This window comes from Cyprinodon tularosa, unplaced genomic scaffold (genome assembly GCF_016077235.1).
Source record: "Cyprinodon tularosa strain WSP-4 unplaced genomic scaffold, ASM1607723v1 ctg1047, whole genome shotgun sequence".
NCBI classification, from domain to species: domain Eukaryota; kingdom Metazoa; phylum Chordata; class Actinopteri; order Cyprinodontiformes; family Cyprinodontidae; genus Cyprinodon; species Cyprinodon tularosa.
In genome coordinates this window covers 298,094-322,653 of record NW_024037835.1, presented here as the reverse complement: position 1 = coordinate 322,653, position 24,560 = coordinate 298,094, and the positions used below count along the sequence as shown (strand labels likewise).

Below are 24,560 nucleotides of genomic sequence, written 5' to 3'. Positions count from 1 at the left end.
TAAATATTAAAATAATAACTTTAAATGGTGTCTCTTAACTAAGCTACCACACTTATTAAGATTAGGTTTTATAGAAGTAAACATAGTGAGTACCTGTGTCCTTAATCTGTGGGCTATGTTTAGCAGCTGATGACACACATTTTGCACTTAAGGCTATGATCTTGTGGACTGTTGCAGTTTTTTGTAAATAGTTTGGTGTCCTGATCAGGATTTAGGCAGTTTGCTTGACTTTTGCACAGTTATCTCAGATGGCGTGCCAGGAATCTTTTGGAGCACTTCCTCCAGTTTACGTTCACAGCTCAGGGAGTTCTGATTACCACCGGGACCCCTGTTACCTTCACCTCACACATAATGCCAATATATAATATTTAGGGATAGAGCTAGGATATAAACTTAATAAATGAATTACAGGTTTTGTATATGAGACTATAAAAGCTAAATGCTATGTATTAATAAGCATAATATATAACCCGATCCACAGGTAATGGTATGTCATAAAAATGTACAAGCTTGATTACCGGAAAGCTTTTATTGTTTTACCCAAAGATAATAATGCAGCTGAGAAAAGTGTCTAAAACACACATGTACAGTAGTTTGTTTTGGACCGAAAGCCAGTGATATAAAAGAGAATGTTTCCAGCCGCTCCATACACTGAAGCAAAGGCTGCAGACTAGAATAGAAGATAATCCAGCTGCGGTTTGTGAAATTAAAATTCCTAATGTATATTATTGTACTAAAATGTCTTCTGAATGTTTATTTTCTTTCTTCCTCCTGAAGGTTAGTTTGTTTTCAATTTACATCTTTTCCACAATGAGGATACTGACTGTCCAGTTATTTCTTGCTGCCTTGTTGGCTCTGAGTCTAGCAGCTGGTAAGTATATGCTCTCCTAGTGCATAAACTCAATTCATAAGTTGGATTTATGACATTTGTCAGATTAATCATTATCAAGTTGCTCATAATGCAGACTACATGTACATTTGATACTAAAAGCTGTATCAAACCTACAGTTGTTCCTGAAGCAGAGATACTAGAAGATAATAAAGGTTTGTGAATCTTACAATCTTTTTGTTTATAACCTAAACAACCTATTGTGATATAAAAAAAAAAAAAACATTTTTCCAAATATAGTCCTTGAAGCTGAGGATAAGGAAATTGTTCCAGATGGTGAGTCTGATTTATTTTATAGTCATTTTCATAGTTTTAAGGAAAGTAAGAAAGAAAGCACTTTTCATTAAAAGCACAAAAAAAGTAAAATCAAAAATTAGAAGACACGGATGAATCCTGAAAGTCACCTGCTCCTAGATGAGTATTTATAATCTACATTATTTGTAATATTTCAGATTTGGTTAACTTTTTTAATGTTCTTATGAGTTTGATTTAATTTGATTGTAGATTTTCTTTTCTTTGTTTTGTAGTTGGGCTGATAAAATACTTATTATATCAATAACATTTATTCCTTCATTTCATTGGAAACATACAGAAATAATGCAGTGTTATGAGATTCATTTTATGTAAAAGAATATATATCTTGGACGAGCTTTAAAAAAATATATAGTATTCCATTAATCTGTAAAGGAAATACACTGCCACATATTTACTAATAAATTCACCTTTTTTGTTTTCAGCTGGTAAAGATGCTGACATGGCTAAAAGATCCTGTCCTTGGGGCTGGTCTCACCTCAATGGTCGTTGCTTTAAGTACTTTTCAACATGCAGAACTTGAACTCAAGCTGAGGTCATTTTTTGTTGCTTTTATCATTAATTTTCTCAAACTCTGTGCCAGAGTTTACTTGTGCTTTCTTTTCCTTTGCCTCAAGCTGTTCTCGGTCTCCATTGCAGAGAGACTGTGTGTCCATGCAGGCAAACCTTGCATCCGTCCATAATTATGAGGAATCCGTTTATATTAATGGCCTGATATCAGCTTCAGGTGATGGGTATGCAGAAGTATGGATCGGAGCCACTGATGCGCAGGAGGTAAATAAACACATGGTTTTTGTTTGTACTTTAGCAATTTCTAAGATGAAATATGTAACCTAAAAATGTATATTTCCAGGACAACATTTGGTTCTAGAGTGATGGCAGCAAATTCCAGGATGCAAACTGGTGTAACAAGCAACCAGATGACTTGTATTGAAAACAGCACTGTGTGATAATGAATCATGGAGGTAAATAGAAACAACGCAAAAATATTTGGAAATTTCTACAAATATAAAATGATTCTTTTAGTAGTTTTGTCTGGTCGTTGGCTGGTCCCCAACAATTCCTTTTTAACAACAATCATTCCACTAAAATATTCTTTCTGTCGTGATTTGTGGACATTAAGATCTAAAGAGAAACGTCACCTCCTGGTAAGTCCCTGTAATTCAGTGGAAGGGTGGAGTCAGAGTAAGAAAATATGCAAGAGGGGGGTCATTCCAGAGGCTGGAAGTTGGAGGGGATTTCAATTGGAGTTGGAAGGAAGTGTGCTGCCATTCGGCTGGCATTTGACTGGGAAGGGCCATTCTGAATAGCTACTATTGTAATAGTAATTTGCTTAACCCAATTTATTTTCTTGTTATTTTCGCTTTTGGAGGACTTTTTAAGAAGTCTCAAGGTTTGGTTGGTTCTGCATTTCCGGATTTAATTTTCTCTTGTTCCCAGCATCCTCCTGCTGGGGTGAAAGGAGGTGTTCATTGAATCTACCCTACGTATGCGTCAAAAGAGACTGCTGACTTCATTCCTCCTGAAGAAGTGAAAAACAATGATCAGAGGGCATTTCCTGGTGTTTTTGTTGATCTGCAATAATAATTTATAAAAATACAGACCATATTGGTTTTAGAAACACAATTCAATGTATAAAAATAAACATTGGACTGTGTTGAATTAAGCTGTTGTCCTGTTATTGCTTTTGCAAAACTCAGAATTGAAAGCGCTGCAACAAGACGATACAAGATGACAAGGGAAAGTTGACATTTTTGATGTATTTTTTTCAGTGGGTAATACACATATCTGTAGAGATTACCTTGTAAAATCTGGTTTAAATGTATAATTTACAAACATGAGCTGCAGCACAACTTACTGATACAGCAAAATGTCAGAAGCAGGATCCATTGATCCATTAAGTTAAAATGAAGACGGATACCAGCTGGAATAAGGTGCAGGTTCATATGAACCTTCAAGATGAGCAAAGGATGAAGCCACCATGGAGGAAAAAAAAAAAAAAAAAACTCCCCATGCGAAGAAATTTTAAGCAGAATCGGAGATGGTGCTCTTCATCCAGACCGGCTTGGGATGTCTTGTAAATGCAGTAGTAGTCCAAGAAATTCCTTCAATAGTGGCAAGACACCCGCATAGAGAATGGGCCAGATGGAGCCGACATAATGCTGTGTTTGCATCAAAGCAGCAGAGGCAACGATCCGTCTGTCGATCTTAAACTCCATTCTCCCCTCACTTGTTAACAGGACCTCAAGGTACTTAAACTCCTCCGCTTGCGGCAAGAACTCTCCTCCAACCTGAAGTGTACAAGACACCTTTTTCCTGTCGAGAATCATGACCACAGACAAGAAGCCAATTCTCTTCCCAGCTGCTTTACACTCAGATTCAAACTGCCACAGTGCAAGCTGTAGCTCTTGGCAAGAGTGAGCCAGCAGAGCCATGCCATCTGCAATAAGCAGGGACAAAATCCAGTAGTACCTAAACCAGACCCCCTCCAGCCCTTAGGTGTACTTAGAAATCCAGTCCATAAAGGCTAGCCCTCTGGCCAAGGGTGTCCTGGCACCAAGTGCAGGGATAGACATCCTTTTGCTTAAACATGGTGTTCATTATGGACAATCCATGACTTGCAAAGAAGTACAGTAATTAAACATCATTCAGGTTCAGAGCTGGGGCTCCATTCCTTCCAATCACACCCCTCTAGGTGTCATTATCATTTCCCAAATGGGCGGGGAAGTCCCCCAGCAGAATGATGGAGTCCAGGGAAGGGTGCTATCCAACCAATTACCAAATCCCCTCATTTCCTCACATCAACATAGTCTAAAAAGAGCTTATCTGCCTCCTTCCAAGCTTAACAATTTACTTCAAAATCCTATCGTATGCGGTCATCCATTACTTCATTGCTCCTCAATACCTTTCAGATCTCTCACAGATTGCTACCCCCTCCTTAGATCTTCCTCTTCCATCCAACTTATTGAGCCCAGGGGATCAAATATTGAAAACACATCCGTACAGGATGGGCTTCTGCAGTAAAGGATAAACCTTTTCTTACACTTTTCTGTGTCTGATCCTAGCTCAAATGTACGACAGACTGAGGATAACTCGAGCTGACTCAAGACGGTTTAAAGAAAAAACTGCAATATAAAGTAAATGAAATGAGTGGGATTAAAAAATCCTGGGTATGCAAGGATTTGCCCTAAACTTCTTTTAAATTCTCATTCATCCCGCTTTCTTAAATGGGACTCTTTTAAAATTGCAATGTCAAAAAAATAAATAAATAAAAAGTTTACCAGGGTTCCAACCAGAGTGAAACCACACTGAAACTAACTACACTGAGCATCAGGCTTATAAACTCATATTTTATGAGAGCCCTTAAACTTACAGCTGGACTTCCCCCGCATTGTATACAGCACAAATGTTTCATATGTAAAAACTTTTACAATTACAATAAAATTACCCTGATTTGTAATGAGCAGAGATGGTGTTTTAAAACATAATTAGAAATACAGATTAATCAGCAGAGAGCAAAACTTAGAGAAAAAAATGTGTCCCACTGCCGAGAGATCTCAAGAGGAGCAACTGAGATGGCTCGGGCTTCTGGTTAGGATGCCTCCTGGATACCTTCCAACAGGAGGACACCCAGTGGGAGACCCAGGACAGACTGGGCAGGGGAACGCCTTGGGATTCCTTTATACAAACAGGCTGTAAAAGTCTTTCACTAAAAAGCCTCTGATGGATGAGACGTGGTTGAAAGAAAGAACAGCAAGTGAGATCTATGTTAGATCGAGTTACTATTGAAATAATGTCTGGAACAGAAAATTGATATAAAGTTCAGAAATGTATTGCTGCTTAAAACTCCTTCCCAAGTAAGACTTGCATTCATTTCACTCCATATCAGCTCCTTGGCTTTTATATTACACATGTTACACTTTTTTATTACACACTGGGTCTGGCTGAAATCCTCATTCATCATCATCATTAGAGTTTTGCAGTTAACATTTTTATTATATGCTGTAACAGAGAGACACAAAGTGTGATGAAGGGGTGACAGACAAGGTGTGGAGATATACAGTAGACGTGTTTGTGCATATTAAGAGATTTTGCAAAATGTTGTGTTGTTTGGTTGAGCATTTTTACAACTCTTGCCTCCATCAGTACTTTTTTAATAGGTTTTGAATCAAATGTTTTGTATTTGCATTATTTAATTTTTTCTTCTGTAACAATGCAACCATGTCATTAACGGTTCTTATTTATTCACCACTGTTCAGCTTTTACTGGTCCTTTAATTCTGCTGCTTAGTTCCCAGCCAGCAGAATCTCGATCCCCTAACCAGTAAAGTTTGTTAAATGAATGAACACCTGCATGTTATTTCACACAAACCTGGGAAGCCCAGGTGGACTACATCAGGTTTGTGAGGATTATTTGCAATTATTTACTGAAGTTACGTTTTTTAAAAACCTGTGGTGCAAAATAAAAAAGTAGGAGAAATCTACGATAAGAATATCAATATGTTGTGGGATGATGCCAAGTGTGTCAGTTCTCTACTAACCTAAAATGGTTCAACTCTAGAGAAAAACAGACAAATGTGTCTGTCATGTCTGGTCCCACACAACCTGAAAAACAAATACATTTATTTATGTTACTTTGTCAATTTGTGCTACCTATTATGAATTTTGGTTTTGTTTCTGTTTTTTCACCAGATGATGCCATATATCTCCATATCAGTCTACTTAAACTTGCGGTTGTCATAAAAACAATAATGACAATGATTACAGCCATCCTTTATATTTCCTGCGGTCCACATGGGAGTTGGTGTCTGGCCATGTCTACTACTTCTATGATATTACTAGTTGTCTTTTAACTTTCTGACAAAGTTAGATCCTTTATTTGCATCTTTTTGTTCTCTGTTCTATTCACTAGAGTACATTTTCTAAGTTGTTGATTTTCCTGGGTCAGGTCAGTTGTCAGTTGAAAGCGGTTTAAAGCAAACATATATAAATCATGTAGCTGTCAGTTTGTTTGCTCTGCAAACATCTCAACCAAATCCGTATTGGGAAATAAAATATTGGTTTTGGGCGAATCAGGTCAGGAGACCAAAATATTTACTTCAGAAAACTTGCAGTTTTTTTTATATGTTGTTATTCTGCTGTATATACACTTTTATTGAAGTAAAGCATTGCCGTTTTATTCAGATTACTCTCTATAGTTCAATAACACCTAGTTTTATACTCCCATTTAAATTCTCAGTTCTGTTTGCAAGGGAGTTCCATAACGTATCCATGCAGCAGCCCCGCCAAAAAACAGCATTAGTTTCTGGCCTGGGATCCAATTTGCAAACTAACAATGCTATAAAGGATGCACGGGTGGGTAGTAACTTGTTACATTTATTCAGTTACATTTGCTTGAGTAATTTTTTGATTAAGAAATAGTCTTTCAGGAGTAGTTTCACTACACTCTGTCTATTTTTATTTAAGTAATATCCTCATGAGGTTTTGCTGCAACTTTACAGCAGAAGGAATCATATTTTAAACTAAAATGCACCAGACAAAGGCGAACAGTTTACACAGCATTCATTGTTTAAATGTCACCTACAGAGATGGGAAGTAACGAAGTACAAATACTTCGTTACTGCCTCAAGTAGATTTTTCTGATATTTTTACTTTACTTTACTACTTATTTTTATGGCGACTTTTTACTTCTACTCCTTACATTTTTACACAAATATCTGTACTTTCTACTCCTTACATTTTAAAAAATTGGCTCGTTACTTTAGTTTTGAATCATTTCAATGGAGTTACCGTTATTATTTTTCACGTCATCAATACCAAATTCAATCTAATTGGATGGGAATCTACGTTGCATTTGACGCACCACTACAAGATGAATCGACAGATTCGGCGGTATTCATTGGCGGCAAATCATTGCAGCTTGGTGGCGGTGGCGTTAGCATAGTAGCATGGACAACGAGATGATAGAAAATGAACACAACGGAGATCTAGTCCTATTGGCAGACATCCATTTAAAATGTAGGCAACGGCATGAAAAAAGTGGTTTCTACTTTTACTTTTATACTTTAAGTAAATTTACAAGCCTGTACTTTGTTACTTTTACTTGAGTAAAGAAGTTTAATCAGTACTTCCACTTTTACCAGAGTATTTTTTAACACAATTATCTTTACTTATACTCAAGTACGGATAGTGAGTACTTTTGCCATCTCTGGTCACCTATATCAGCTGAGACCTCTATGATATGGAGGTCAAGGTAATAACAGTAAAGCGTTTACTCTGTCACTGAAGGTAGTTTACCCTCCATCATGTGTATTTTATATACTTTCAGAAATAATTTAATACATTATGACAAAAAACATTATTTTAAGAAGGGTTTTTATGCCTTATTTTTTTTATTCAATACTTAAAACCTAAATTGAAATAGTAAAACAGTAACTCAGTACTTAAAAAGCACTTTTCCCCAATTACTTTTTATCTCTTGAGTGATTTATTAGATGACTACTTCTTATTTCCACATGAATAGAAATATGTTGAAGAAGTGCGACAGTACTATTACTACATTACATTTTTTTAATATATACAATGTTTTTTATGACTTTTAGTCCCATTTAGTTATTACATTTGTTTAGTATGATAATATTGACTAGCATGTTTCTGACTTTTCATTCATTCCCCAAGAATATCAAAATCAACAATAACTCATTGGTGATGAGAAATAAACAAAAGAAAAGAAAAGAAAAGAATGTTAAATATGTGTGTAGTCTGAGGGCTACTGGGCAAAGCTTAACATGTCAGAGCCAAACTTGCACCAGTGTCCAAATGTAGATCATATCTACTATTATCTCTACTATTTTGTAATATTTTATTTTAGAATTACAAATTGCAGAGAGAGTTACAATGTCGAGCTGGTCCCCTTAAAATATCATGCATGTTTCTTCGCCACTTCACACCCATACAATGTTTTGTCTTTTGTATGTTTCACTTTAATAAACAGACATCCCACTAATCTTTTAATGCAGAAAGATGATTTTAATGCAATGATAAAGATTTTATTGGGATGAAATATTAATAGTAATCGTAGACTTTCTAAAGACTTAAAAATAAAAAGGTATCTGTTGTTAAAAGTTAAGGGACCAAAAAAAAGGAAACAAAATAATACAACATTGTTTCAGTAAATTGTTTGTACTTTTTTGGTCCCTAAAGCCACACAGCATAAACATGAAGGGAAAACAAAGGAATGAGTGACCAACTGTCAAAAGATGCCTTAACTAATCTCTGCTGAAGATTCATTGGTCTTTCTAGACTAATAGAGGAGGATCGCACAGACTGAGGGGAGCTGCATGTCACACCGCTGGGCTTCCAGGCACCCTGAGTTCTTCTCTGCACACAGAAAGAAAAAACATACTATGTAGTTAAACTAAATCAACTGCTTAGGTGTCGTGTTGTGGATGCAAATACGGTTGAACTTTGTGTTAATGCTCTACACATCATTTGTACACACCCCAAAGTGATTTTAATGTCTTTATGAGAAACTTTAAACCTAAATGAAATGTTAAAGTAGGATCTACCATTAAAAGTTATCTGCAAACAGTTCTCGTCATCGGCAGGTTCTCCACTGCAGAACTCAGCAAATTGATCCATGATAGAATAATCCCAGGACCAATCAGGATCCTACAAGAGAAAAAGAAATCTGTTTGAGTTTAAATTCACTAATAACATTTTCTTGCTTTTAAACTCTGTAATGGAGATTTTTTTACCCCTGAGGTTTTGCTGCCTCCAACCCAAACTGTTCCACCATGAAGTCCGGCTTTTTTCATCTCCTCAGAAATCTCGTCAACTTGTGTAGAATCATATACAGCAGCAAGTGAACCGTGACCTTTAGACGCACAGTTGTCCTAAAAAATAATTTTTTAAAAAGAACACTGTGTTGAAAAAGGGGATAGATATCAAACGCAAAAAAGAAAATTAGACATTATTGGCCACATTCAAACTATTAAAAAGTATTATAATTGCTGCTTAGCTTCCTCTGGCGCTTACAAGCCCTGCTCCCTGTTCAGTGACTTGCAAGGATTTTTTTTTATTCAGTTGACTACTAAAAGGATTTATTATTATTATGTTATTTTTATATCAGTACTAGACGCCTATCATCACTATAGGTCACTTTTACAAGCTAAATAGTTAAAACAGAAATCCATAATCTTGAAGCTCAGGTTATCCTGAGCTATCTCTACAGTTATGTTCCTATAGGCTTAGACTGCTGGAGGACATAGGGACCACTTTTTATCATTCTATCTCTACTCTCCCTTTCTGCAGTTCTAGGGCATGGGGCACTGATTGAGGCTAGACCAAACTCGCAGGCAAAAATTATTTTGGCCGCTGGCGGGTGGGGCTAGTTTACTAGGGTACAGTTCATCAGGTATATTTGAAGACCTGACTTATTAAATGCATTACTAATTAATTTAAACTAATTTAAAATATTGTATATAAAGGACTGTGAAAACAGTTTTTAGGTGCTTAACCATGAACATGAAATAACTGAATTTACCAGCAAAGAGCTAATGGGTTTATGGAAATTATTGCACACAAAGTGTAAAGCTAACTTATTATTAAAATAAGTTTTTCTTTTAATCTATTTTAGTTCTAACAGGGAACATTTCCACTTACCCTGGCCTCAACCCAGGTCATTTTCTGTGAAACAAACAGGAGACATTGAGTGCCATGCATTGTCCATCCTTCAGGGCAATTGAAGCCAAAAGTATTTTCTTGGTCTGTGAATAAATACATGTAATAGTTCATTAGTTTTTTTAAAAACTACTGACCACTTCCATGCATCCAGCCCAAGCCATGATCTAAAAGCAAAAATAAATAAATAGATAAAAATACAAAAAAAATAAAATAAAAATAATGAGAAAAACAAAATCCATCCATCCATTAATTTTCTGTCACCCTTTTGCCAAGCGGGGTCGTGAGGGGGGCTTGTGCCTAGCTCCAGCTGTCTACGGACGAGAGGCGGGGTACACCCTGGACAGGTCACCAGTCCATCGCAGGGCAACACAGAGACAAACAGGACAAAAAAAAAAAAAACATTCACACACACACTCACACCTAAGGAAGATTTAGAGAAGCCAGTTATCTTAACAGACATGTTTATAGACTGTGGGAGGAAGCCAGGGTATCCGGAGAGAACCCACGCATGCAAAGGGAGAACATGCAAACTCCATGCAGAAAGACCCTGAGCCCGGAACCTTCTTGCTGCAAAGCAGCAGTGCAGAGCCGGCTGCTCCACTGAGCAGCCCTGAGGAAGCAAAATGTAATAAAAATAGGGATGTCATGACTAAAAACTATACTGACCAGTTCCGTGTTTCCAGTCCAGGCCATAATATAAAAGCAACAAAAACAAAAAAAAAGATGAGAAAACAAAATGTTATTATAAATAGGGATGTAATAATACATCTTTTTTTTTTATTTAAGATAGAGAAGTTGCAACTCTAATAACTGACTAATATCCACATTGGCCAAGGAAAATAGCACCACAAAAAATACATACTTTTAATACTTATTTTGTATTGTGGAAAAATAGGAAAGGTTTGATCAAGCGTTATTATTCAAACAGAGAACAAAAGTCAAAAACACAAGGTATAATAACAACTGGACAATTTATGATCAACATATAATTTATGTAAAATTTAGACAGAAGCATTTTGTTTATATATCAAGTAGTTAGGTATAGGCCGATATAATCCCATTTGGGTTCTTTTTGGCCTGATAACTGTTGGGATCCTCCGGCTTGCCCACCAGAGGGCGCCGAGGATCCTCCTCTGTTTTATGTTTTTCTGTTAGGACTGGGGTTACTGTTGGGATTTGGAGAGTTACCATCTGTCTCCAGCAGAGTGCGCTGTGGGTCTCCTGGGCTGGAGCCCTCCAGCACACCTGAAGCTTGTCAGCCCATCAGGAGACCTTTCCTACTTAAGCAGCGACCAGACCTGTCTTCAACGCCGCAGTGTTGACTAAGTTTGGTTAGCGAACCTGAGCCTCTGTTACCTGAAAGAATCTTAGTAGTTCTCAAGAGAGAAACCTGATTCTGACCTGCCTCTGTCTTCTTGCTCACAGGAAACCTGATCGAAGTCTGAAGCTCTGGATGAGCTTTGTCTGGAAACCTGCCTGCCTGCCCAAGGAAGCCAAACCTGAAGGTCTTAGTCTGGATTCCTCCTTCAGCTCTCAGGGGAGAGCTAGGAAGTTGAACCAGAAGATCTCAGTCTGGATTCCTCCCTCAGCTCTCAGGGAAGAACTAGGAACCAAACCCACGTTTGAGGCCCACTAGCCAGAAGCTAGACGCTGCTGCTGCTAACTTCAAGCCTCAGACCTCAGCCTGCCACCTGCCTCCGAACCCTCCTGGTTCCTTCGGCCTGCTCACCTCAAGCCTCAGACTTCAAACTACTGTCTCAGAATCCGCCTTGGACTAAAACCCCTCTGCTGCTCAACTCAGCTCCAGGCAGGAACCCAGCTTAGACCAGCCCTGGACATGATGACTACCTGATCTGCTTATTCAAATTATAATAAACCTTTGAACTTTTTCCCTGCCTCCTCTGTGTGTGTTCTGCATTTGGGCTAGTAAAACAACCCATCATGACAATATCAAAATAAGTTTCGAAAATCTCTAATTATAAATAATGTTTTTCGTCATATTAAAATGTACACTTTTTTCTAGTTTTAGTAATGATTTGAATTAAACCTTTCCATGATAAAAGAGAACACTCTTGTTTTTCAGAGGCCTCGCCAGACACTGCATGAAAAGTGTGATTTTCGTCAGTATGCAGCACTGTAGATTGTCGTGGAAGTTCAGGTTAACGGCTCTTCACGGTAATTTCCAGGCATGACCGAAAACTCCCATAAATTGTCAGAAATTGACGTGGGCTTTCTTAGGCAGTGTTCCCCCCATGCCTCCCCCCCCATGGAATTCTAGGGGAGGCTTTAACATGTAAATGAAAATGCTGTGAGCTATACAAATGCAAATCAGGGTTGCAGGGGGAATTTTACCCCAGGTGACATTTTTCTAAAAGGTAAGAAAATCTCTGATACGAATCGATCAGGCTCAGTATAGATTCTTATGTTATAGCTTGAATTGATTTATCTAATTAAAGTATAGAGACCAAAACTGATCTTTAGCTGACAGAGCAATACATTTAGAGCAGTAATTATAAAAAAAAAAAATTGCATTTAAGATAAAAAATGTAATGTTGTCTGTCAATATGCTCAATTCACAATTACTTAAGTGGAAAAGTTTCAAGAAATTAGCCTGAGATGATTCACTTTATAACATGGCGCATTATGCTGCTGGAAGTAGCCATCAGAAGATTGGTAGTCTGTGGTCATAAGGACATAAGGTCAGCAACAATGCTGAGGTAGGCTTCCTCATTTATTTGATGCTAAATTGGTATTAAGTGGCCCAAAGTGTGGCAATAAATATCCCCCAAATAGATGGTACAAATAGATCAGGCTCAGTATGACCTAATTATAGAAACTTACATTTTAGCTTGAATTGATTTATTTAATTAAAGTACGCTAGATTACTGTGTATGCCATTAGCAATGGCAAATGTTATGTAAAAAAATACACAAAATAATTTATTTCAAAAATTTGTTTTAATCAGAATCAGTTGGTAAAATGTGAATCAGAATCAGCAAGGTAAAATGTGCATTCCTTGCACAGCGCTCCTTGGGATTTTTAAAGCTTGGGAAATCTCTTTGTTTCAAAGTCCCGGTTAGAAGCGATGCCGAAGTACAGGGCCGCGCACAGTAGGCGTCTGCACATCGGACCTGCCTCGGAGGGAATGCTGCCAGTTACCTCCAACCCCGAGGAAGCAAACGGACCGTTCACGGAGTTGTAATTTTTGGATACGCATGTGTGGGCAGATCCTCGCGTTGTATATAGTTGTGTTTGTTTTAATAAAGCTCTTTCTTTGCATAAACATCTTCCTGGCAAATGTTCATTTCCTGTATAAATTAATTCATGTCCTTGATGGTAGCCTAATAATAGTGTAGGATAACATGAATATACAGCATATGAATAAATAAATATATGAATAAATATATATATATATATATATAAATATATATATATATATATATATATATATATATATATATATATATATATATATATATATATTTATATATATATATATATATATATATATATATATATATATATATATGTATATATATATATGTAAATATATATATATATATATATATATATATATATATATATATATATATATATATGCCAACCAATCACGAGCGATTTTACTTGTTTAAAAAGAAGTGGTTCCATCCAATACTCAGTAAGAACATTCAAGCCTGGCATGGCCATGTGTGGTTTTGCTGCCAATCACGAGAGATTTTACTTGTTTGAGAATAGTGGTTTCAGCCAATACTGAGTAGGTTATTCAAGCCAGACCTGGCCAGCCGCGCGGGTTCGCGGCATTCATATGCTGATTAGGGTCATTAGTACAGCTGATTGCTCTCCACATACGTCAGAGTCCGTTTCTGACAATTTGTGGCACGACAAACGCGGACAAGCGTGGTTTGCAAATTGTCGTTAACTGACGAAAATCAGGGAGATCTGCGGGAGTTTACGGGGACGAAAATCTCACTTTTCATGCAGTGAGATGAGGAAGAGAAGCAACAAACACGCCGGCGAGTGTCTATTCTGAACTATTATGGTGTGTGTGGTTTGACAAGTGAGTTGCGATATAATAATGTAGATGGTTCTTTTTTTATAATAAAAGAAAAATCAGATGTTTTAGAACTTGATATTTTTACACATTGCCATCCTGCTAGTGACTAGGACTTTATGTTCCCAGGAGTTTTGCATTAAAAAACATAAACCATGCAAGTAAATTCATTATAGCCCTGTGAAAGTAAAGAATGTGTTAATTAAAGGCAGCAACTGTCAGTCAGTGTTAAGATGATGTGAGGAAATTGTATAAATCACAGCTTCAACCCGTTTATGAAGTATTTGTTTCTGCACATAATGAACAAATTGCAGAAAATGTATCCTTCAGTAGGGATTTTTGCTGTAGGAAAGCTGTCATTGAATCAGTCACTCTCTGCACCATTATCTCTCCTCATGGGATGCTGAAGTTGCACATCGCTGTTACGAGTGTGCGCTTACACCAGGAAACTCTAGTCCTTTGTTATATACGTTAAGTAGCGAATAACAAATCTGTTTAAAGGAGAAGTTCGGTTTTTTACACTTTAAGCCCATTTTCTGTAGTGTCCAGGATGAAATCGAATGAAGGACACCAAAATTTTGACAATTGGTCCTGTCTCTGCTTTTTGGCTCATGCAGAATCACCCCCTGGCTGCTTTAGAATGGCTAGCATAGAGCATGTCCGATAATGTCCTTAAAACAACCTTAAACGTTCTTTTTTTCAAATATGCTACTCACCGGGTCATCAGCGCTGTTCAATGACGTTCCAAAAAAAGTTTCGTGAAGAAAAAACGTTCCTGTAGTGTTTTATTTAGCATTTTGTAAATCCCATTGAGTTCTGTAGGGATAGTCAATATTCCGCTGCCACCGGAAACGGAAATGGGGCCTGTTTACACAGTTGTAGTCTTTTCGCTTCACTCTGCGTACTCCGACGTCGAGGTGCTAACGTCTCTGTTAAACACTTTAAAAAACTCTGAAAATGGAATACGAAAGGTGGATTCTTGATTCTCGACGTCGGAGTACACAGAGTGAAGCGAAAAGACTACAACTGTGTAAACAGGCCCCATTTCCGTTTCCGGTGGCAGCGGAATATTGACTATTCCTACAGAACTCAATGGGATTTACAAAATGCTAAATAAAACACTACAGGAACGTTTTTTCTTCACGAAACTTTTTTTGGAACGTCATTGAACAGCGCTGACGACACGGTGAGTAGCATATTTTAAAAAAAGAACGTTTAAGGTTGTTTTAAGGACATTATCGGACATGCTCTATGCTAGCCATTCTAAAGCAGCCAGGGGTTGATTCTAAATGAGCCAAAAAGCAGAGACAGGACCAATTGTCAAAATTTTGGTGTCCTTCATTCGATTTCATCCTGGACACTACAGAAAATGGGCTTAAAGTGTAAAAAACCGAACTTCTCCTTTAAAGTCGCAGGGAAGCGGTCGTTTAAACCGTTGCAGTTCCGAATTCTCCCAAGTGGTGCCCGACGTTACATGAGTGAATAAAGTTAATGTGATTGGTCGTTTATCAAGGGGGAGGGATTGTTGTTGCGAAAGGTTCGCAAGCAAATTAGCAACTTAGTGCTAGTAGGTCCCTAATGGGAAATAATATAGGGACTAACTAGCACTAAATTGGTGACTTAGAAATTACATTTTCAAGGAACGCTATGGACAGCGGAAACACGCAAGAGGAGGAGAGTTTTGTGTCAGAGGTCGCGAATGAGTCTCCTCCGTCATACATTTTTTATTTAGAGGAGGAAAGCGGGGACGAAGATGTTGTGGAAGAGGACGCCAGGGTGGCAGAAGTTTGGTTTGGTGTAGAAGGCTTACAGCCGTACATGCTTGAGCCCTTGCCTTGCAACGCTGCCAGTTCTGTTAGCTCTACGCCTGCTGAAGACACAGACGTCCATCCCCGTGAACACTGGGACGGAACTCAATGGGAAAGTAAATGGTTCTTATTTCAACCGTTGCGTATATTAGCTGTGAAATATGAATCACAAATTTTTTTAAATATAGTAATTTTCTAACGTTTGGGACAATATGGTCTGATAAAGAGTACATTTATATACATGTTTTTGCCAGAATAATTTGACATTTAAAAATGACTTCCCTACTAGTTTGAAGCACAGTAATGACATTTGCAAACTTATTATTTACAGTGCTAGCTACAGGAAAAGTAGCGTAGTTACTGTAAAACGTTAGTTAATGGCCTAATGACCTACATACAGATTTACCTGGTGTTGTTGATGGCGGTGGTGTAGTCACAAGAGAGTCGTCAGTAGCTGGAAGGTCTGAAGACACAGGGTGAAGTGTAGTTGTTAAGATAAGATAATTTGTGTGTGGTGTTAAAATTTAATGATTTGTGTGTAACCGGAGGTTATTCAACTCTGAATTAGCCTGACTTTAAGCTAGCTATGTGCAGTGCAGAGATTTAGTTAACTTTATTTTTCAGTTTGTTATATTTTGTTTAAAATGCAATTGATTAATTTCTTTCACTTTGAGTTGCCAGTTGCCCTTTGGATCTGCTGCTGGTGGGCTGCAATGAGCTCCATCTTTCTTTTCAATTGGTCTTTCAGGCTAACCAGAGGGTCACACCATTTGTCGTAAATGGAAGGGAAATTTGTTTATCATTTGTTTAGATATTCTGTGTTTCAGAAAGTTTTGTTAAATTTAAAAAGTGCTTAGTGTCTGGCCAGTATTTAGCTGTTTAAGTTTATTTGTTTGTCAGTCAGTTATCCCCCTTGTGTGTCAACAGTGGTCTGATCAGCCACTAATTAAGTTTCCCTCAGGTCTTGTTTAATAGGTCAGTTTGTGCTTAAGTTCTCTATTGCTACGTTCACACTACAGCCTTAAGTGACCCAAATCCGATTTTTTTGCCCATATGGAACCTGGATCTAATCTTTTCATAACAGTCTGAACAACACAGATCCTATTTTTTCCAATCCGACCCAGACCACTTGGCCATGTGGTCCTGAATCCGATAAAAATCTGATGATGCGACCTGTGTCTGAACGGCCAGGTCGCATTCATCCGACCTGACAAAGGTCACCATTATGTGTGTTGCTACGCAGAAGCAGCAAGAAAAACAACAACCATGGCAGATGATGATACAGAGAGCAGTATTTATGTTTAATCATATTGAAAAGATTGTGTTTTTATTGTTGGAAAAGATCGCTAGATGCACGCCGGCACTACCATCCATGTTTACTTCCGGAAAAAAAAGAGCAAGCTGGCCTGTGACGTCATTGCGTCCTCTACTGCGCATGCGGGACACTTGCGTTGCATGACTGCAGTTCACACAGGAGGTCACATACAAATCGCATATATTTGGAAATATGAACGGCAACTTAAAAAAAAAAATCGGATTTCACAAAAAAAAAATCGGAATTGAGCATCAAGGCCTGCAGTGTGAACCTGAAATGAAGTCTGTTTTGTTGACCTCTGTTTTTAGGCCCAGTTTATCATTTTTTAAACACTTTTTTAAACTGAATTATTATGTTTGTTGTGTCATTTATTATGTCCTTAGTCTAAACAATATTAGAATAATTATTTTGGTTATTAATTTTTTTTTTTTTTGTTAAAACAAACGATTGCCTTGTTTATTAAACAAAGTAATGGGGCTCCTATCATTAGTTTGTATGAGATAGTACCTCTTTAAAATTTTCTAATTCAATTTGGTGTATTTATGCAGCACATTTAAGAACTTAAGCCTCACTAGAAGTGAAAACATTTTTATGAGTCATAAGGTTGTGTGTGATGAGGGTGTTTCCCATGGCTAGCTGCTACCATTGATAGAAAACTGAACTTCTTTATCTTCTTGATTTGATTGAATTATCTCTGTAGAAGGTCCTATATAGAAGGCGCTATATAAATAAACTGAACTGAATGAAGGCAACATCCATATGAACATCAACACACTCAAGTCAATCATCCAAATAACCTCGGACTATCTGTTATATTCTCCTAAAAACTATTAAAAGAGAATGGACAATTTTAGAACGACTGTATAATATCATGATTTCTTGAAGGTTTAGTTTTTCTTACTTATTTCTTGTATTCTGTTTTCCCTGCATTTATGTTTGGCTTTGCAATCAATGAAAGTCATCATTGATGACGAGATTTAAAGTCCAAATTGTAGTCAGATTTAGTTCCCCCTGTGTAAATCATTCACCATTCCTCTTGGTCCCCTCCACAACTGTTTCTCTCATTCACAGATTAACTCACCTGTGTCCAAAGTAATTTTCCAGTTTTTCCTTAGTATAAAAATTCACTGGCAACACTGTGTATTAAAAACTTCTCCTATTAATATACCTGTGATCTACCTGTGAAGGTCTATGTGACTTCTGTTTCTGTCATTAACTTGGCCAAGGTCTTTCGTAAAGGGCTGGTTATACTCCTGCAGCAGTGGGTCACAGTGAGCCTGTCGCAGATATTTTTGATTTATGCCCAATATAAAGTGTGGTCTGCGTTTTAGATGTTACCAGGAGTTAAACTATAAAGACATCTAAAAAATAAGTAAATAAAAGCTTATTACAGAATACCCTGTTGCTGGAAATACTCACAGAATGCATGGGCCAAAGTCAAAAGGGTCAATCCCAACCAAGAAAGAGTCTTCATGATGGAGTTGAGATTAGATGCAACCTGTGATGATAAATTTGAAGGGAACTAAACAGGGACAGTTGTGTGCAACCCTACTAGCAAACAAAACCGCAAAAAATCTAAATAGAATAGCCAAGTATGTGGTAAAGATTTACCTTATCTTTCTCTGGGGTAAGATAAATCCTAGAGCCTCAGTCTTCCTTTGCAAGATGTTGAGTTGTGAGTGAGAATGAACACTCTTCTCTGTTAAATACCTCAATTCAAGGATACTGAAACGGATCAGACATCCTCATTCAGTTTCAAAAAAGACAGTAAAGTAAATAGACTCAATATATATTATATTGATAGGAAAATCAATCAAAGCATTCATGGCACTAAAAAAACCAACACCTTTGACAAATATAAAATGGACGCTTAAGCTTCTAATATATTTACCCAGCACTCAATTTCTACAATTACAGGTGTGCTAGAACAAAGAATACCTTTGGTGAAAAAAACAGGGAAAATGATTGTTAGATTTAAGTAGGAATTATTACTAACCCAGACAGGTTTAGGTGAAAATTAATATTTCATTTGTTACATGTTTCTTTAGGTACAAAGTAAGTTCTTATGAAAATTAGAAATATCATAAGAGACATCATATGTCTCCTATTCTAGTTTCTCTTCATTGGCTTCCTGTCAAATCCAGAACAGAATTTAAAATCCTTCTCACATATAAACCTTAAATGGCCATGATCAGGGATCTGGTGATTGCTTATGTTTCCAACAGTATTTAAGTATTAACTATTTATCATCTGCATTATTTCTAATATTTCAGATTTGGTTAACTTTTTAATTTTCTTATGAGTTTCATTTAAATTGATTGTAGATTTTCTTTTCTTTGTTTTTTTGTTGGGCTGATAAAATACTTATTATTTAAACATTTATTCCTTCATTTCATTGGAAAAATACAGAAAAAAATGCTGTTTTATGAGATGAATTTTATGTAAAATAATATATATATCTAGGACGAGCTTTAAAAATATATATATAGTATTCCATTAATCTTTAAAGGAAATACACTGCCACGTATTTACTTTTTTTTTTTTTTTTTTCTCCTGTCCTGTCTGGCAAGGTGGCAATAAGAATAATTGTCTTGATGCCAAAAGGAGCCCAACAGATTTTACTTTCACAAGTGTAGCGGTATGGCAATTGCCATACTGCTCCACTTGTTTTATGCATATAAATTGCTTTATTATAATTATGTAGGGAGTTTTACAGTTTATATGGACACTGCAATGTAAGTAGAGCAGAAAAACAGAAGAAGAAAAAAAGAAAAAGAAAAAAAAAGACAAAAGATGAAAGAAAGAGGAGATAGAAAGGAGACAATGACAAAACATTTTCAGTCTGCTTCATCACCTGTAACGAGATGAAAAAAAGAACAGCACAACCAAAAGACATGGTACGAGACATACAATAAAGCAACACCTTGAAACTATCGCTAAAGTAATATTATTAAGTCTGACATGTACTCTGTGTTACCTGAAAATATGAATGTGGGGTTTCAGTTTGGAAGTGAATCTCCAAGTACCTGAAGCCTAGCACCTGTAGTTGTTTGTGAGGGTGAACTTGCGCATGTAAAGTTTTAACCATAGAAAAAATGCTCAATAGTGGTTGTGGAGAGCCAGAGAGGCACACCCCCACAGCACTGAGTCCAGCGCCGGGAGACCCAAAGCCCCAGGCGCCCAAAGGGACCCCAAGAGCGAAGGCACCAAGGAGGGGCCAGCCCCGGAAATCAGACCCCCACCAAGGGAGGAGGAGAGGCAGCCATGAAGAAGCTCCCCAGCCACCGCCATGCAGGCGCCCCGGGGAGCCGCGGGGACGAGTCCGCGGGCTCCGCCGGCAGCCGGCCACCCCGAAGTAGGGCCGGGCACCGAACATCGGCCCCCCCACGGCACCGACCGAAACACCCCAGCCCCACAGAGCACTGAAACACGCCCCGCCCCCCGGCACCAAGCCCCGGCGAGGGCCCATGCGCATCTGCCGCGAACCGGCCGCGAGCGCCGCGGGATCCCCCCAAAACACCCCCCCCCGGCCAAAAGCGCAGCCCCACCCCACCAAGACCGATGCCAACAGTGCGCAATGCAACACACCGCGCACAGAATCAACCCAAGAGGAGAAAAGCCGCCCGGCGCAAAACCGCAAGAAGAGCAGACCGCAGTCGGCGCAACCACCCCCCACCCCCCAGCAGCCCGAGGGGCAGCACAAAGCCAGAGCGGAGCGAACCACGCCGCTCCCCCACCAGACGTAGCCAAAGCAGCACAGCCACGTCCGCCGCCCGCACCAGGCCCCGACACGTGGCCAGAGCAGCTCCGCCGCCCCAGCATCCGGACGCGCACCGGCCAGAGCCACTCCAACCCCCACCTGCCCCGCAGCAACACCTGCCGTGATCAGCGGGAACAAAGCAGCTCCACCATGCCTCCAAGAGGGAAAACCCACCCGAATACCCAATCAGCGCAGCCAGCCCGTCCACACCGGCCCCCCAACACCACCCCCGCCGGAGCCACCCGGACCCACACACACCAGCGCCGCGCCACCAGCAGGACCCCCACCCCGCCCTTCCAAGATCTTATTCCCACTATCACCACCTCCCCTCCGGAGATCTAATCCCTCCCCTACAATAACAATCAAGCTACTCACCACACAAGCGACAGAAGACATCCAGGCCGAGATCATTCCTACTCCCCCTCCCTCCCCTTCCCCCATTTAAAGAGTGCAAACCCGTGAGGGGGTAAGCATTGCCATAGGTGTTAATGTCCACACATGGTTTTTGTTTGTACTTTAGCAATTTCTAAGATGAAATATGTAACCTAAAAATGTATATTTCCAGGACAACATTTGGTTCTGGAGTGATAGCAGCAAATTCCAGGATGCAAACTGGTGTAACAAGCAACCAGATGACTACCGGTAGTATGGAAAACAGCACTGTGTGATAATGTTTCATGGAGGTAAATATAAAACAACGCAGAATAGTTTCCAATTTCTACAAATATAAAATGATTCGTTTAGTAATTTTGTCTGGTCGTTGGCTGGTCCAAAACAATTCCTTTTTAGAACATCAATCGTTCCACTAAAATATTCTTTCTGTCGTGATTTGTGGACATAAGATCTAAAGAAAAACGTCATCTCCTGGTCAGTCCCTGTAATTCAAAAATAAACATTGGACTGTGGTAAATTAAACTGTTGTGCTGTTATTGGTTTTGCAAAGCTTAGAATTGAAAGCACTGCAACAAGATGACAAGTTTACATTTTTCATGTATTTTTTTAGTGGGTAATACACATTTTTATAGAGATTACCTTGAAAAATCTGAACTGAAAAAAACTTCCCTTGCGCAGAAACTTCTAGCAGAACAAGAGATGGTGCTCTTCATCCAGACCGGCTTGAAATGTCTTGTAAATGCAGTACTAGTCCAAGAAATTCCTCCAATAGTGGCAAGACACCCGCATAGAGAATGGGCCAGATGGAGCCAACATAATGCTGTGTTTGCATCAAAGCAGCAGAGGCAACGATCCGTCTGTCGATCTTAAACTCCATTCTCCCCTCACTTGTAAACAGGACCTCAAGGTACTTAAACTCCTCCGCTTGTGGCAAGAACTCCCCTCCAACCTCAAGTGTACAATGCACCTTTTACCTTTCAGATCTCTCACAGATTTCTACCCCCTGCTTAGATCTTCCTCTTTCATCCAACTTATTGAGCCCAGGTGATCAAATATTGAAAACACATCCGTACAAGATGGGTGTTAGGTTTATTCAATGATGATTATAAAATTAATGTATGTATGCTTATGAAACATTTGTGCAAGGGGATGCTCCACTGTGTCTTGAGATTCAGTCAGGAGACCATCCTGCCTCGCGATTCTGGTGGAGCATCCTGTCTTTATGAACTGATCAATTTTTCTGTCAGAACAAATACTGTTTTGTAACCATGTGTCATGTTCTGTTAATAAAAGACGCCTGCAGGAGGGGATGCAGAGAAAGAAAGCTTGAAGCTGGGTTGGGCTTTTTCTTTCCACTCCTGCAGAAGTTGCTTGAATCTCTTTCCTGTGTAGACTCAATTTCTCTTTTACAAACCTATATTTTCTGAACCTAACAATGGGCTTCTGCAGTAAAGGATAAACCCTTTCTTACACTTTTCTTGTGTCTGATCCTAGCTTAAATGTACGACAGACTGAGGATAACTCGAGCTGACTCAAGACGGTTTAAAGACAAAATTGCAATATAAAGTAAAGTAAATGGATGGAGCTAAAAATTCTGGGTATGCATGGATTTGCCGTAAACTTATTTTAAATTCTCATTCATCCCGCTTTCTTAATATATATACCCTCTGATGCATGAATTATGAATCCCTGAGACAAGATTTTTTTTTAATGTGTTTTTACTCTTCTTAGGGCATGAAAAAAAGAAATATGAACTTTTTTTTCAAAAATCTTATTTTTCCTGGAAGTTACAGAAATGTCCACTACAGTGGACTACATATGCTTCAACACTCAACATAGAACAGTATAAACTTAACTGAAGAATAATTTCATCTGAGTTTGATCATAAATCCATGACCACATATTTCATTGGGGGCTTTGCAAAGCACGTGAACTTGCTTTCATACACTCTAACATTCTATAGCCCCTCTGTTAATCCAAACCAAGAGAACAATTTTCATCAAACAACACCTCTTCTAACTTCTCTCCTAATTCATTTTCCTAACTCCTAGGCTACATGAAAATTGGCATAGCATCCAGGGCACAGTGCTACATGGCACTGCATGCAGATGTATTTGGTCTTCCTTGTGCATGCAGCATTGTGGCATCTGTTTGCATTTTTTGGGTGAGCTCGGGCCAGTGATTTCCTGTGCTGAACCTGATTTCCCTGGGTACTTTGGTCACTGCTCTGCACTTACCCTGATTTGTAATGAGCAGATATGATGTTTTAAAACATAATTAGAAACACAGATTAATCAGCGGAGAGCAAAACTTAGAGAAAAAAATGTGTCCCACTGCCGAGAGATCTCAAGAGGAGCAACTGAGATGGCTCGGGCTTCTGGTTAGGATGCCTCCTTGATACCTTCCACCAGGAGGACACCCAGTGGGAGACCCAGGACAGGCTGGGCCGGGAAACGCCTTGGGATTTCTTTATACAAACAGGGTATAAAAGTCTTTCACTAAAAAGTCTCTGATGGATGTGACATGGTTGAAAGAAAGAACAGCAAGTGAGATCTATGTTAGATCGAGTTACTATTGAAATAATGTCTGGAACAGAAAATGGATAGAAAGATCAGAAACATATTGCTGCTTAACACTCCTCCCCAACTAAGACTTGCATTCATTTCACTCTATATCAGCTCCTTGGCTTTTATATTACACACGTTACACTTTTTTATTACACATTGGGTCTGACTGATGTTGTTTGGTTGAGCATTCATACAACTCTTGCCTCCATCAGTACTTTTTTTAATAGGTTTTGAATCAAATGTTTTGTATTTGCATTATTTAATTTTTACTTCTGTAACACTGCAACCATGTCATTAATGGTTCTTATTTATTCACCACTGTTCAGCTTTTACTGGTCCTTTAATTCTGCTGCTTAGTTCCCAGCAAACAGAATCTCGATCCCCTAACCAGAAAAGTTTGTTAAAAGAATGAAAACCTGCTTGTTACTTCACACAAACCTGGGAAGACCAGGTGGACTACATCAGGTTTGTGAGGATTATTTACAATCATTTACTGAAGTTACGTTTTTTAAAAACCTGTGGTGCAAAAAAAAAAGTAGGAGAAATCTACGATAAGAAGATATGATGCCAAGTGTGTCAGTTCTCTACTATCCTAAAATGGTTCAACTCTAGAGAAAAACAGACAAATGTGTCTGTCATGTCTGGTCCCACACAACCTGAAAAACAAATACATTTTTTTATGTTACTTTGTCAATTTGTGCTACTTATTATGAATTTTGGTTTTGTTTCTGTTTTTCCACCAGATGGCGCCATATATCTCCATATCAGTCTACCTAAACTT

At 38.5% G+C, this 24,560-nt stretch overlaps 1 protein-coding gene and 1 long non-coding RNA gene across 11 annotated transcripts in view; one reads left to right on the top strand and one right to left on the bottom strand.

Moving 5' to 3' along the window:
- Nucleotides 1-1,631: 1,631 nt before the first annotated feature.
- LOC119782697 lies at nt 1,632-21,408 on the top strand. 2 transcript variants are annotated; one of them, XR_005280700.1, is made up of 4 exons: nt 1,632-1,736; nt 1,841-1,975; nt 2,055-2,166; nt 2,642-2,763. It is a non-coding gene; the product is annotated as an uncharacterized LOC119782697 (long non-coding RNA). The 2 variants fall into 2 exon arrangements; XR_005280701.1 differs by lacking the exons at nt 2,055-2,166; nt 2,642-2,763 and adding an exon at nt 21,385-21,408.
- LOC119782649 (type-2 ice-structuring protein-like) overlaps nt 8,046-24,560 on the bottom strand; it is a 42,120-nt gene continuing 25,605 nt past the window's right edge. For 5 of the 9 annotated variants that reach the window (XM_038283728.1, XM_038283734.1, XM_038283751.1 and 2 more), the window contains 3 exons: nt 8,958-9,095; nt 8,769-8,871; nt 8,046-8,580 (listed from right to left, as the gene is read on the bottom strand). In XM_038283728.1, coding sequence (XP_038139656.1) covers nt 8,504-8,580; nt 8,769-8,871; nt 8,958-9,095 — 318 coding nt within the window. In that variant the 3' untranslated portion in view covers nt 8,046-8,503. Of the gene's footprint in view, nt 8,581-8,768; nt 8,872-8,957; nt 9,096-9,864; nt 9,969-10,146; nt 10,222-16,150; nt 16,208-18,478; nt 18,558-18,670; nt 18,814-24,560 lie in introns of those variants that run through there. The other 4 variants (XM_038283743.1, XM_038283760.1, XM_038283767.1 and 1 more) reach the window with 4 other exon arrangements.